Raw genomic sequence first — 14,132 nt, 5'->3', positions numbered from 1 at the left:
TTTTTTTTTTTTTTTTTTTTTTTTTGTGAGACAGGGTTTCTTTGTGTAGCCCTGGCTGTCCTGGAACTAGCTCTTGTAGACCAGGCTGACCTCGAACTCACAGAGATCCGCCTGCCTCTGCCTCCTGAGTGCTGGTATTAAAGGCGTGCGCCACCACTGCCCAGCAGGAAACACTTTTCAAGCTTAGGTTGTTTTCGTATTTACTGAGTTCACTTGGTCAAATGAGTCAAATGACTCATAGTAATCATGGGAAGTAAATGGGGTGTAGATACGTGGAGATGCCCCATTTGGAAACATTACTGTAGTCATCAGTGCCCTATAAGAAATGTTCATTGTTTTTTTTTTTTTTTATCCTGTATAAGCATGGGCAAAAAAAAAAAAATCTTGCAATCTGCGTATTTTCCATGGAAATGAGCTATATGAAGGAAGAAGTAATGTAGAGGAAGTGCTTATATGGAGCCCATTTGGGTGGATTGTAGAATATTTCATGTAACAGGTGCATTTCTGCGTTAATGATAGGGAAAACATAATTTCTGTGGTTTCAATTATTAAGTACTTTTGGAAGGGAATGTTAATTGTTACCAAATTGTTCATTATTTGCTGATGTTAGTGCTTATGAATTCAGCCATAGCTTTCATGTGTAACTGCTCTGAATGTACTTGTGAGCCCATTGTCAATGGTATCTTTGTTGCGCTTTCTTATAGATGGGACTATTTTCTTTTGCTTTTTTTTTTTTTAAAGATTTATTTATTTATTATGTATACAGTATTCTCAGTGCTTTGCCTGCATCTCTCCAGCCCTGGTTTTTTTTTTTTTTTTTTTTAAGATTTATTTATTTTTGTGTGCATTGGTGTTTGGCCTGCATGTATGTCTGTGTGGGGGCTTCAGATCTCTTGGAACTGGAGTTACAGACAGTTGTGAGCTACCATGTGGGTGCTGGGAATTGAACCTGGGTCTTCTGGAAGAACAGCTGTCTCTCCAGCCCCTCTCCATCTCTTCAGCCCCTAGGAAATTTTCTTACAAGTTTTTCTTCTTCTTCTTCTTTTTCAGCTAATTGCATAGTGTTTTGAGCGGAGAATCTAGGACCAAACCATGGATACCCTCTCACTCTCATGACTCTACCCTGGTCTCCTTTTCTCAACTGTGCTTCTGGTATCACCTGTGTGTTTTCGAGGGCAAAAACACAAACAAGCAACTTACAGACATCATGAATGAATGTGTGGTGAGTTGTTTATTCCCCACATGGTTACATATTGCTATTTTATTTATAGTCTGACCATCAATAAGACCTGGCCAAATTTATGGAGAGAATTCGACTTTAACTCCTATTAGTAGTAATTATGATTTTATTAAGAATAATTAAGAAATTATGGTTTTTCTTGTTGCTGTACATTATTCATATTTCTCCCAGGTTGAAAATATCTTGGATCACTGTCATTTCCACCACGAAGCTTTTCCAGTTATGGAACTGGATAAGATCATGGTCGAGTGTCTGTTAACCCTCCTGTCCATACTCATCCAGCACTCAGGAGAAGACAAGGGTGGTGGGATGTAGGGCTGCCCTGTGTATACTGACTTGGGCATATATTCCCATTAGACAGCCAGGACAGTTCTTGGCTGAAAGCCTAGTCCAGGGCCATGCTTCATGTGTCTTCATTCTGCTCTCTGGCTCTTGCAAGTCTCTCAACTGATACTCTTTTTCTCTAGAAAATGGCTCCATTTGCAATTAACCATCTTTTTTTCACTAACGTCAACCAAATACTCAGACTCTTTACTTTTAATTTGTGTGTTTGTATACACTGGGGCTTGAACCCCGTGTCCCATGAACATTAAGCATTTACCTATTATGAACTACGCCCTGAACTGTCCCCATTTCTACTCTCCTACCTTTCTTGCCTTCTTTTTTCCTTTCCTTCTGTCTCTCTTTTAAAAAACATTTTATTAATTTGTGATTTCATATCATGCATCTCAATCCCATTCTTCTCCCCATTCCTTCATATCTGCCCTCTGCTCTTAAAACCTGCCCCTTCCTCCCCCAAATAAATTTTAAAAGGAATGGAAAGAAAAATCTCATTGTGGAAGTGGTCGTGTGGCATATTGAGTCACACAGTATACCTGTTAGTCCATATATCTTTACTTGCAAGTGTTCATTGCAAGTCAGAGGTCATGAAGAGTCAGAGTAGTTAAAGGTCAGGTCATGAAGAGTCAGAGACACGTCAAGAGTCAGAGGTCAAGAAGCCTCTGGTTTCTGCTACATTATTGACACTGGGCCCTCACTGGGACTCTACTTAGATATCCTATTGTTGCTCTGCTGTGCAGATCCTGCAGCTTTGGATCTCTAAGACTGGCCTCTTCATGTCCTCCTGCAGATCGTAGATGGGGTGAATGATGGCATGGACCAACTTATTTTTTATTTTTTTTAAGCTTTTAAAATTGATCTTATTTAGCTATATATTTTTCTCTGCTCCCCTCCCTTTCTCTCCCCTCCCCTTCAACCCTCTCCCATGATCCCCATGCTTCCAATTTACTCAGGAGATCTTGTCTTTTTCTACTTCCCGTGTAGATTAGATACATGTACGTCTCTTAGGGTCCTCATTGTTGTTTAGGTTCTCTGGGATTGTGAATTGTAGGCTGGTTTTCTTTGCTTTATGTCTAAAAGCCACTTATGAGTGAGTACATATGATATTTGTCTTTCTGGGTCTGAGTGAACTCACTTAATAATGTGTTTTCTAGCTCCATCCATTTGCCTGCAAATTTAGATGTTATGTCTTTATGTGGTTTGGGTATCAGGGAAATTGTAGCCTCATAAAAAGAGTTTGGCAGTGTTCCTTCTGTTTCTATTGTATGGGACAATTTGAGGAGTATTGGTACTAGTTCTTTGAAAATCTTGTAGAATTCTGAGCTGAAACAATTTTGAGCTGAAACCATCTGGTCCTGGGCTTTTTTTGGTTGTGAGACTTTTGATGTCTGTTCCAATTTTTTTTTTTTTTTTTTTTTTTTTAGCAGTTATAGGTGTATTTAATTTGCTTATCTGGTCTTGATTTAATTTTGTTAAGTGATATTTACCCAGAGAGTTGGGGATGGACCAACTTATAGCCCTGATGCCTGGGTCTGGGTGGTTGCTGGATTGGTCAGCCTGCCAACTCTCCCTCTACCAAGGTGAGCGTTCTAGCACTGCCCTGGCTGGTTCATCCTTTATAGCAAGCAGCAAAGGGTGGGATTGGTTCTTCTGTTCTCACATCCCTAGGGATAGCTTACCCACACCTACACCACCAGGGCCAATTGTACTATGTTGCCCGGGTGAGTGAAATTCAAGGGCCACTCTCTCAAGTGCTGCAGATGGTGAGGGGCAAGGCCAGCTCTTCTTCCTGTCACAGGCAAGGGTTGGTGGGTAGGGCATCTCTCCCAATATGGCAGATGAGGGGTGGGGTCATATTTCCCATGCTCACATTCTTGGGGCCAGCTCACCTGTGCAGGCATCAACAGGGTCTCTTGTCCGTCCTCACCATGTGAGGTGTAGGTAGGGTCAGTTTTCTTGCCTGCTGCTGGTGGCAAGGAGTGAGGAGGGAGGGAATCTTTCCCTTGCCCTCTACACCATGTGGCAGAGAGGGCAGGGCCAGCTCTCCCACGCTCATGCTTTCAGCTCTGCTGTGCTGCCCAGGCGAGATGAAGGGCCTGGTCTCTGAGTGATGCAGCTGGTGAGGGACAGGGCTAGTTCTCCTGCTCTCATGACCTCAGGGCCTGCTCTCGCACCTGCCACAGGCAGTGAGATGCTGTGTGTGTGTGTGTAAATCTCTTCCTTACCCATGCCACTGTGTGCTAGATGGAGCAGGGCCAGATCTTCCATGTTCAGGTTCTTGCGGTGGCTCATCCATGCCCCCATCAACATGGTCAGCTCTACTGTGCTGCCCAGGAGAGGTGCAGGATCAGCTCTTGTCTGCCGCAGGTGCCAAGGGGGGAGGGCATCTTTCCTTCGCCCACACCACTGAATGGCAAATGAGGGGGGCAGGATCAACTCTCCCACTCTCATGACCTCAGAACCAGCTCACCTGCACCCTGTTAACAGGATCAGCTCTATTGTGCTGCCCAGGTGAGGTGCAGAACCATTTCTCCCTAGTGTTGTAGCCAGTGAGGGACAGGACCAAGAGGCATATAAAACTTAGCTATTGCTGCCATGAGGACCAGTGTCCAGCAGCTCAGAGATCGAAGGGGAAGCCACAGTATCAGTGAACTTATTAATAAAGTATGCCTTTAAATTGTTTTCCAAGATACTTTTTTTTATTACCTCAAAGACATTAACAAAAACATCTTAACCTAACCTTAAGTCATTTGTTAAAACTTTGTTTTAGCTATGATGCACACCAAAAGCCGTGACCACATCTCCCAACATAAAGATTAAAAGAATTTGAGCTAGCTCGGCTTTTAGGACTCAATTGTTTTTCTTAATCATTAACCTAAGTCACAGTCTATATGGCTCCTCAAGAGAAAGTAGCAGTGTGGATATTTTCTGTTCTTTGCAGCCCCTGCTTTATCAGAGGTAGGGGCTACACTATATCTTGCTTTTTCCTATATTAGTTTCCCTACTATTTTAATAAATTATAATCCCTTACTATATTTATTAAAAACCCTCAGTCATCAAAATCCTATTTAAACTAACACTATTATTGTTTAAAATCACTGCTTCAGTTAAACAGTAGAGCTTAGGAGGAAATCATCTCATAATAGTCCTCAGGGGAAAATGCCCAGCAGGACAGGATATTTCCATGAGATAATCACACTACATTAAAGGCAGTGGGGATTTCCCCCTGCCCATTCACACCATGCCAAATACCAGAGAAAAATGGCACAGCAGTAGCAAGAGACATTATGGGGCCAAAGCCCTTGGGGCCTTGCCTATCTGAGATTCACCCATTAGAGCTTTGCTTCCTGGCTGGCAGACCTGAACTTCAATTGCCACCTGCTGCTCCTCTGACTTGCACTTACCATTGAAATTAGTCTAGATATCAAGCTGGGCGGTGGCACACGCCTTTAATTCCAGCACTCAGTTCTGAGTTCTAAGCTAGTCTGGACTATATAGTGAATATATAGCGCCAGGACAGCCAGACCTTCACAGGGAAACCCTGTTTTGAAAAACCAAAAAAGAAAGAAACTAGTAAAGTGCCGCGGACCGTCCCTCTCGGAGACCACCACCCACGGGGGACCAGGGTGAAGGATAAGATAGTCAGGATACGATGCAAGGGAAATGACAGACAGACACACTGTGTAGTGAAAATCTGCTGCAACTTTACTTCTGTAAAGCTTTAGTTTTTGTACAAAACAGATCAAAGAACTTGGCAGGTGCATTACATCACCCCACTCAGGGTTCCAGACATAAATCAAGATTAAGCATAACCAAAATAGAGCTTCTTCTACGTGCTCCTTTCTACGTGTTTCCCCTTCCGTGCTCAAGATGTTGGTAAGGACTTTTAGTTTTGTTTTGTCTCTTAGAATTCTGTCTCACACCATTATTTACTTTCTACCGTGGGAGACTAGTTCTCAGGGTCCTGTGTTTAGCTTTCCATCTATATAGTTTTTATTCTTTGCTCCATATCCCCTAATAGTTTTCTCATTTTCTCATGATAGTTCCTATACCAATATATTAAAGCTCAATAATTTCCTTTCTTTCCTTCTTACTATAAAGACTCCAGGGCTTCTGAGATCTAGCTAATCTTTTCATAAAGGGGAATTTTCTCTAACTCTCCTTTTCTCTCTAAATCTGATTCACCATGATGATTCCCTCATAACATATCAACTTTAGCCGTTTCTGTTTCATAAATAATAAAGTTTCCCAGGCTCATGTGGCATGGGGCATACTTCAGTTCCTCAAGGACTGCTTTATTGAACAGTGGGGCCAAGCCAAGGACGTACTTTGATCTCTTGGTAAGCGGTCAGCTACAAACAAGAAAATTAAGAAATACAGAGAAAGATCAGGCAAGGTGTCAGGAGTGCTCGCTCTCAAGGCCATCTCCAGATACGAGATTTGCCTAGGGCATCAGGTCCTCTCTGGACTGCTGATTGCCAGGGGGACCACCTGGGGCTTCGCTCCAAGAAGCTCTAACCCCAATCCTTCAGCAGGCAAAAGCCAGCGCAGAGGCATTTTGTCACTACACGGCAGTCACTGCTGTGGACGTGACAGTAAAGATATGTAGCTGCAGAGTCATTCACTCCGTGACCAGTTCCTTGTGTTTTCCTGTTGTCACAGCACAGGTTCATTCACCTACATATGATACTATGTATAGGACTATAAGACTATTAGTGTGGTGTGTGGTTGCTCGTGTGGTTAAGACAGGGTTCTGAAGGGGAGTTTCAGCCATGCCAAATGAAGCAAAGGTTAAACTTTCAAATGTTTCTGAGGAAGGGGAGGTCTTGCACAAAGCAGGTTTGGTTAACTTTTGAGCCAGTCAGTGGTGGTGCACGCCTTTAATCCTAGCACTTGGGAGGCAGAGGTAGGCGAATCTCTGTGAGTTCGAGGCCAGCCTGGTCTCGAAAGCTAGTGCCAGAACAGGCTCCCAAGCTACACATAGAAACCTTGTCTCGAAAAACCAGACAACAACAACAAAAGCCAACCAAACAAAAAAAAACATACGACTTTTGATACATGATTGAGCTAGGGAATAGGGCATACAAAACTTAGTGAGAAGGGTTACTCTTTCTTTGGGGTGTAGGGATTATTATTGCATGACTCATACAGCATAACAGTAGTCAGGCTGCCTCCAACCCCTAGGAGGCAGAGCGAGGCCTGCATGTGTTCATGTCTCACATACAGCCCTATGTGGTTAAGGCCTGGTTACCTGAATGGCCTGGGTTCTCTTATTCCAACAGTTAAGGTTTTAATCTATAAGGTAATTATTGTAGTCCATTAATAAATCAATAACCTCAGGATAGTACTCTGATGTTTCTTTTTCTCCACTACATAAGCAAGACAAATTATAATGTAAAGTGTACATGAAGGCCTTCTACTATTTAGGAAACCTCAGGTTCCTGTTTATAAGCATAGAGTAATCGAGGAGGAATGTGCTGTTACAGGATTTGGTGTCATTTGAGGATGTCACTGTGAACTTCACCTGGGAGGAGTGGCAGAATCTCGATGAAGCTCAGAGGGTGCTGTACAGGAATGTGATGTTGGAGACATATAGCAGCCTGGTGTCACTGGGTAAGTAAGTCTAAGGAGCCAGCCATTTCACTGCAGTGAATATGTGAGCAAGTGTGAGATGTAAAGCTGTTCAGGGATAAGGTGCTGGGCCACGGGTTCCATGACTGTTCACTGCTCTCTAGTGAAAGGTCCACATTTGTATTTTTGGTGCGTAGATCCTAAAACCTGGTTTTGTCTTTCTTCAAAAAACCTTATTAGCATAATTTTCTAAGTCCTACATTATTTCTAATTAACAGGACAATGCAGCCCTAAACCTGAGTTAATCTTCAGATTGGAACAGGGAGCAGAGCCATGGACAGCAGATGAATCTACAAACCAGAGTATGTCAGGTTAGTCGGTACTCATGAATGGGAGTTCATGTCTAGCACAGGTTGGCTGTTTTAGTAATTTATCCTAAGTTCCATATTTGAGGGCTCAGACTTGTTCAGTGAAGTCCACAAGAAGACATGGTCTACAAAAAGAATTCTCTTGAATATGTTCCTACCTTTCAATTTGACGAAAATTTTCTAAGATTTACCCCTGAAGTCTAATTGTTGACTTCTGTTATTTGATGTTTTTCTCTGGTACTTCCTTTTTCCATTGTTTCAGTTGCCTCTTAAACGCCAGTCTCATGGGGATTTTGTTTTCAGACATTTTTTTTTCTTGTGTTTTTTGTGATTTTTCTTTCTTTTTTATTATTATTTTATTTTATTTTATTACTTAAAAAATACCAATCCAAATTCCCACTTCCTCCCCTCCTCCCACCCCCTTCACAGAACTTCCCCAAACCCCTCCAGTCTTAAGAGAGGGCGAGGCACTCTGCCCTATAGAAAGTCCAAGGCACTCCCTACTACATCTAGGTTGAGCAAGGTATACATCCAAAGAGAATAGGATCCCCAAAAGCCAGTATAGGGAGTAGACACAAATCCCAGTGCCATTGTCATTGACCCTTCAGTCTGCTCCAACTGTCAACCACATTTAGAGGGACTAGTTTGGTCCTATGCTTGTTCATTCTCAGTCCAGTTGGGGTTGGTGAGCTCTCATTAGCTCAGGCACATTGTCTCAGTGGGTGAATCCCTCATGGTCTTGACTTCCTTGCTTATACTCTCCCTCCTTCTGCTCTTCAACTGGACCTTGGGAGCTCAGTCCAGTGCTCTGATGTGGTTCTCTGCCTCTGTTTCCATCTGTTGTTGGATGAAGGTTCTATGGTGATATTTAAGACATTCATCAGTCTGACTACAGGGCAAGGCCTGTTCAGGCACCCTCTCTTCTATTGCTTAGGGTCCTAGCTGGGTTCATCCAGGTGGATTCCTGGGAATTTTTCTAGAGCCAGGTTTCTTGCTAACCCCAAAATGGCTACCTCAATCAAGATATCTCTTTCCTTGCTCTCATATCTGTCCTTCCTCCATCTCAACTATACCATTCCCTCAAGCTCTCCCCAACCCTCCCCTTCTCCCTTCCTTTCCCCTCTGCCCTTCCTCCCCCACTCCCGCCCCCATGCTCCCAAATTTTGTCAGGTGATCTTGCCTATTTCCAATTTCCTGGTGGGTCTATATATGTTTTTCTTTGGGTTCACCTTATTACTTAGCTTCTCTAGGATCTGAACTATAGGCTCAGTGTCCTTTGTTTATGGCTAGAATCCATTAATGAGTGAGTACATATTTTTGGGTCTGTGTTACCTCACTCAGGATAGTGTTATCTAATTCCATCCATTTGCATGCAAAATTCAAGATGTCATTGTTTTTTACCGCTGAGTAGGCTGAGTAGTACTCTAATGTGTAGATGTGCCACACTTTCTTTATCCATTCTTCTGTTGAAGGGCATCTAGGTTGTTTCCAGGTTCTGGCTATTACAAGTAATACTGCTATGAACATAGTTGAACAAATGCTTTTGTAGTATGATAGGGCATCTCTTGGGTATATTCCCAAGAGTGGTATTGTTGGATCCTGAGGTAGGTTGACTCCCAATTTTCTGAGAAACCGCCACATTGATTTCCAAAGTGGTTGTAGAAGTTTGCATTCCTACCAGCAATGGATTAATGTTCCCCTTACTCCACATCCTCTCCAGCATAAGCTATCAGTTTTAGCACATTTAAAAAAATAATTTATTTAAATTTATCTTATGTGCATTGGTGTGAAGGTGTCAGATCCCCTGGAACTGGAGTTACACACAGTTGTGATCTGCCACATGGGTACTGGGAATTGAACCTTGGTCCTCTGGGAGAGCAGTCAGTGCTCTTAACCACTGAGCCATCTCTCTAGCCCTATCTTTTTAGCACATTTTAATGAGACAGATTTCAAGTACTGGTCATTTTATATTTGTTCATCGATAAAAATGTAAAAATAATATCCTTACTTCATGGAATTAATATTTTGATAAAAGACAGATAAGTTTATTTACACTAAGGAGTCACAAACAACTGTTTGTAATGTTGAACCAGAGTAGAATGAGTAACAGATGGTGTTTAAAGTTATAGAGTATTTCTCTTAGGTAGTTGATAATAAAATACAGGAAGAGACCTACAAGTTAAGGCGTGTGAGGCATGATCTAAGAAACCATAAAGAGGATCCAGAATAGGAAGGGATGTTTCCACTTGAGAAAGAATCAAGGAGAAGTGAAACAAGTTTTCATATTGAAGAACTCAAGATGGTTTTTTTTAAAATGAGGACTATAGTTTGAATGCAGCACTTCCATCTATTTTCTTTCTTTCATTCTAAAGCAACAAAGATAATGAGAAGTGGCAGAAGATTCCATCCTCTGTGAAACTAAAAGAAGTAAAGGTTCTGTAAACATGATAACATCCTCTAGAATCTATGGATTATCAGACATAGGAGGGTGTATCAGCAATTTGGAGGTGAATGTCAAAGCTCTTGATATCACAAGTAGCCAGACATTTTAGAACTGATGTATAGCATGCTCATTTCTCCAGGGTGGTGGTGGGCATGAGTTTCCTTGTATTTATTCTGATTCTGAAAAGAGCAGGACATGTTCAATTAAGACCCCAATTACTGATATCTGCTTGTGTGAAAGTGGAAAGAAAGGACTCTCATGTTTGAAAACTCATAATCCATGACCACTCCTGAAGTAATAACTCTAACAAATAAAGATGTAAACACATGGCCATAAGGGAGACCTCCGGTTACGAGGCAGCCTATTGGGCTTTTCTCATAATCTGCAAAGAAGAGGTAGAAATTATTGCCCCTTTTAGACCAGAAAAAGAGAATGCCAGAAAGAAAAGGTCATAGAAATTGGTGGATATTTTAACAAAATATTGCTTCACAAAAATAAAATAAAGTGAGGAAAAATATGTTAATCTATTAGTGTGTTTCAGTATGTTATATCAAAAGAATAAATAAAGTTTATAAACTAGTACTTAATATGATCTTAATGAATCACTATGCTAGTAGTATAGGAAATAATTTCTTGGCATGAACATGAGAATTCCACTAGAAAACCTAAATTGTAATTTACAGAAAAAATTTTTTTTGGTCCTTTTAGGCTTCTACAATGTGGATGGCACAGTTGAGACCAACCAGAAATGTGAAGACAGACATTTATGGCAAGTTACTGCCAATAGCCACAATAGAGCAACTGAGGAAACAGATGGATTAGAAAACACTTTTTATTTTTGCTCCATGAAAATTTCAAATTTTGTTGTAAATAATAGAGAATGTTCAGGAGTGAAGCCTGAGGAGTTGAATGGATATGAGAATACATGTCTTCCTTCTGAGTCTCATGGCATATACACTTTAAAGCAATACAGTGACTGTGGTGTAGCAGGGAAATCCCTCAAGTGTCCTGAGCAATTTGGTCAACATTCCAAGATTCAAACTGGGCAGCAGGATTTTGAACACAGTGGAAAAGGAAAAGATACAAAGGAGGCAAAAGTACTGAAAAGAATTACTCCATCTAACAGACTTCAAATGGGACTGACTTTGTATAAGCATAATGAATATGAGCAAGTCTCTGTTGAGTCGGATGTCATGGTTAAGGTAGGGAAGGCAACTTTTGGTAAAACATGTAACCTCACTGAACACCAAGAAACATACTCAGGGAGCAAACCTTGTGAATGCCTTAAAAGAAAGAAAACCTTTACTAGCAAATTAGACCTTTCAGTTCATCAGAGGACACATGACCAGAAGAAAGCTCATGTATGTATTCTGTGTGAGAAACTCTTTAGCACTAAATCCTCCCTTACTACTCATCAGAGGATTCACACAGGAGAAAAGCCCTATGGATGTAGTAAATGTGATAAAAGCTTCAGGCAAAAGTCAGCCCTTGTTGTACATGAGAGAACTCACACTGGTGAGAAACCCTTTGAATGTTGTGAGTGTGGTAAAGCCTTCCAGCATAAGTGGTACCTCAAAATGCACCAGAGAACTCACACAGGTGAGAAACCATACGAATGTCAAGACTGTGGAAGAGCGTTTCTAAAGAAGTCATACCTCAAATTGCATCAGGGAACTCACAAGAGAGATAAACCATATGAATGCGAAGAATGTGGAAAAACCTTCCATAACAGATCATACTTCAACATGCACCTTCGAACTCACACTGGTGAGAAACCCTATGCATGCAACGAGTGTGGAAAAGCCTTTTACCAAAAGTCAGACCTCAGGAGGCATCAGAGAATTCACAACAGCGAGAAATCACACAAATGTAAAGAATGTGGAAAAGCCTTTCAAAATAAATCATACCTCAAAACTCATCAGAAAGTTCACACAGGTGAGAGACCATATGAATGTAAACAGTGTGGCAAAGCCTTTCAGAACAAGTCATATCTCAACAAGCATCAGATAATTCATACAGGTGAGAAACCCTATGAATGTACTAAGTGTGGGAAAACATTTCAGTGGAAGTTAGTCCTCAGTAAGCATTATAGAATTCACACAGGTGAAAAGCCCTATGAATGCAGTCAGTGTGGGAAAATGTTTGGCTACAAATCATCTCTCATTGTACATGAGTTGATTCATTCTGGGAAGAAACCCTATGAATGTATTGTATGCAGAAAAACGTTTTCACAGAAATCAAACCTAATTAGGCATCAGAGAACTCATAGACATCGGGATGTATGATGGGGATGGGTACAGAAAGATGTTTGCCTGACTTTTAAGCCTCAGAAGGTTTGCAGTACTCCAGGAATTCCCTTGAGTGTGAGTGGGGTAGGTGTTCTTTCTGCAAAACAGCTTTCAGTTAACATGAGAGGATCTACACAGGGCTGACAAGAATTAGGAATGGATGTGAGGGGGAGTCCCACCAGAACTTGCCCTTAACATGTTATGAGAAAACCCACACAAGAGGAAATTTTAATAAATGTAATACATGTGGAAAAATGTCCCACACTACAGATCTAAATTTGGAATGCATCTAAGTATTTAGATAGGAGGAAACGTGAATGTAAAGAATATAGAAGTTTTAAACATGTTTTTCTTCAGTATATTTGAGATAACTCATACTGGAGAGGAACTCAGTGAAAGCCCTGAGTGTGGTAAATACTTTTTATAACATAATTGAGAAAAGTCAATGAATATAATTAAAGTTGAAAACCATTTTGGCATCATTCATGCCTTAATATGCTTGAGAAAGTCCACACTGGCAAAAATCTCTTCAAGAAATGTAACCATTGGAAAATTATCTGGAAGTCACTGCTTGTTAAATATGAAATAGTCCTGTGAAGAAAATCTCTGGGAATAGGGTTATTGTGGGAGCTTTCCAGTAAAAATTCACCACAGCATGCATTAGAGAACCCCCTTGAGAGAGAAAAGCCTCTAATAATATTGGAAGCCCGTGAATTACAGCTAGGCAAGCATCAGACAGTATAATCTAAGGGAAGTCTTATGGCATGGAAGAACATCAAGACCATCTAGAAATTAAGCGTTGACATACATCACAAAATGTGTACAGAGAAATAATGCTGAGTAGCAGAGTGGCCATGTGTCCCGCAGAGACCATTTTCTTATCTCTGGACATAGTCTGCAAGTCTCTGCCTCCACCGTAGCCGTTACAAGTTAAGTGAGCTCTGCTGGGACACTATGAACTCACTGATGGCAACCCAAAAAACAGCAGGCAGTTTTTTTTTTTTTCCCCGTTTGTGTCAAAAAAAAGCGAAGGTGACCCTAAGGACATTCTTGCAAATAAAGGTGGAAGAAATTTATTGGGATTTAAGAATTGTTTGAGAAACAGTGATCTTTCCTCCTTTTTTTGTCCTTTATGCCTGGCACATTAGTGTGAAATAAATGTAATGTTTAGTTTCCCCAAGTGTGATCTGTTCTCATTGTATTACTAACAGGTCATTCTTGACAATTCATTTTATGAATACAAGGAATCTTTCTGCGGGATGTGAATAACTTTTTATCAGCACATTCATACAGAAGAGAAGCCTGCCTTGTCATTCTTCATTTCTAGGTTAATTCTAGAAGAATCAATTGTGGAAGAAAATTACAATGAATCATTTTTGGGAATGCTTTATATCATGCAGGTGTATCTCACTGAAGAATAAATTAGATAATTGCCAAATATTTTATAGTGTTTTCATTTTTATAAGAAATTGTAATGAAGAGAGACTTACCAATGTATATATTATACATATGAATATGGGTCATGTTAAACATTAACTACCTTAACAGCAAATTTTTGAGTATTCAAGCATAAAACATGAGTGGTGATACAGTCTTCGAGGATACATTTGACTAAGTCTGGAGACATTCTTGTTTACTTAACTGGATGTTGGGAGCTGTTGGTTGTCAGCTGCTGGGTAGAGGCCAGGGTTCTGAGACATTGCTTAAGAAGCACTGAATACCCACCTCAGGTTAGAACTTTATGTTAGAGATCTTTCTTAATGATCCGTTAACTGTGATATGATAATCCATACAGCTAATATAATAAATATCATGACAAATAGTGTGCCCTGTCATTTCCTATTGCTTAATGAAACATTTGATGTTTAGAACTTTTTCAGGAA

General features: G+C 40.7%; 1 protein-coding gene and 1 long non-coding RNA gene across 7 annotated transcripts in view; both read left to right on the top strand.

The window, feature by feature from the left end:
* The window catches only part of LOC126486607 (zinc finger protein OZF-like), a 17,913-nt gene extending 3,839 nt beyond the window's left edge, over positions 1-14,074 (top strand). The window contains exons 3-7 of one of the 6 annotated variants that reach the window (XM_050118922.1): positions 1,051-1,222; positions 7,066-7,192; positions 7,429-7,521; positions 10,670-11,896; positions 13,461-14,074. In XM_050118922.1, coding sequence (XP_049974879.1) covers positions 1,208-1,222; positions 7,066-7,192; positions 7,429-7,521; positions 10,670-11,896; positions 13,461-13,471 — 1,473 coding nt within the window. In that variant the 5' untranslated portion in view covers positions 1,051-1,207 and the 3' untranslated portion in view covers positions 13,472-14,074. Of the gene's footprint in view, positions 1-1,050; positions 1,223-7,065; positions 7,193-7,428; positions 7,522-10,669 lie in introns of all 6 variants that reach the window. The other 5 variants (XM_050118921.1, XM_050118918.1, XM_050118917.1 and 2 more) reach the window with 5 other exon arrangements.
* LOC126486608 (uncharacterized) lies at positions 1,240-5,861 on the top strand. Its single transcript, XR_007588167.1, has 2 exons — positions 1,240-2,163; positions 2,195-5,861. It is a non-coding gene; the product is annotated as an uncharacterized lncRNA (long non-coding RNA).
* Positions 14,075-14,132: the final 58 nt, after the last annotated feature.

Source organism: Alexandromys fortis, unplaced genomic scaffold (assembly GCF_014885135.2).
Source record: "Alexandromys fortis isolate MF-2015 unplaced genomic scaffold, M_Fortis_MF-2015_v1.1 scaffold_164, whole genome shotgun sequence".
NCBI classification, from domain to species: Eukaryota; Metazoa; Chordata; class Mammalia; order Rodentia; family Cricetidae; genus Alexandromys; species Alexandromys fortis.
The sequence above is the reverse complement of the archived record's forward strand: the minus strand, read 5'-3'. Positions and strand labels throughout refer to the sequence as shown.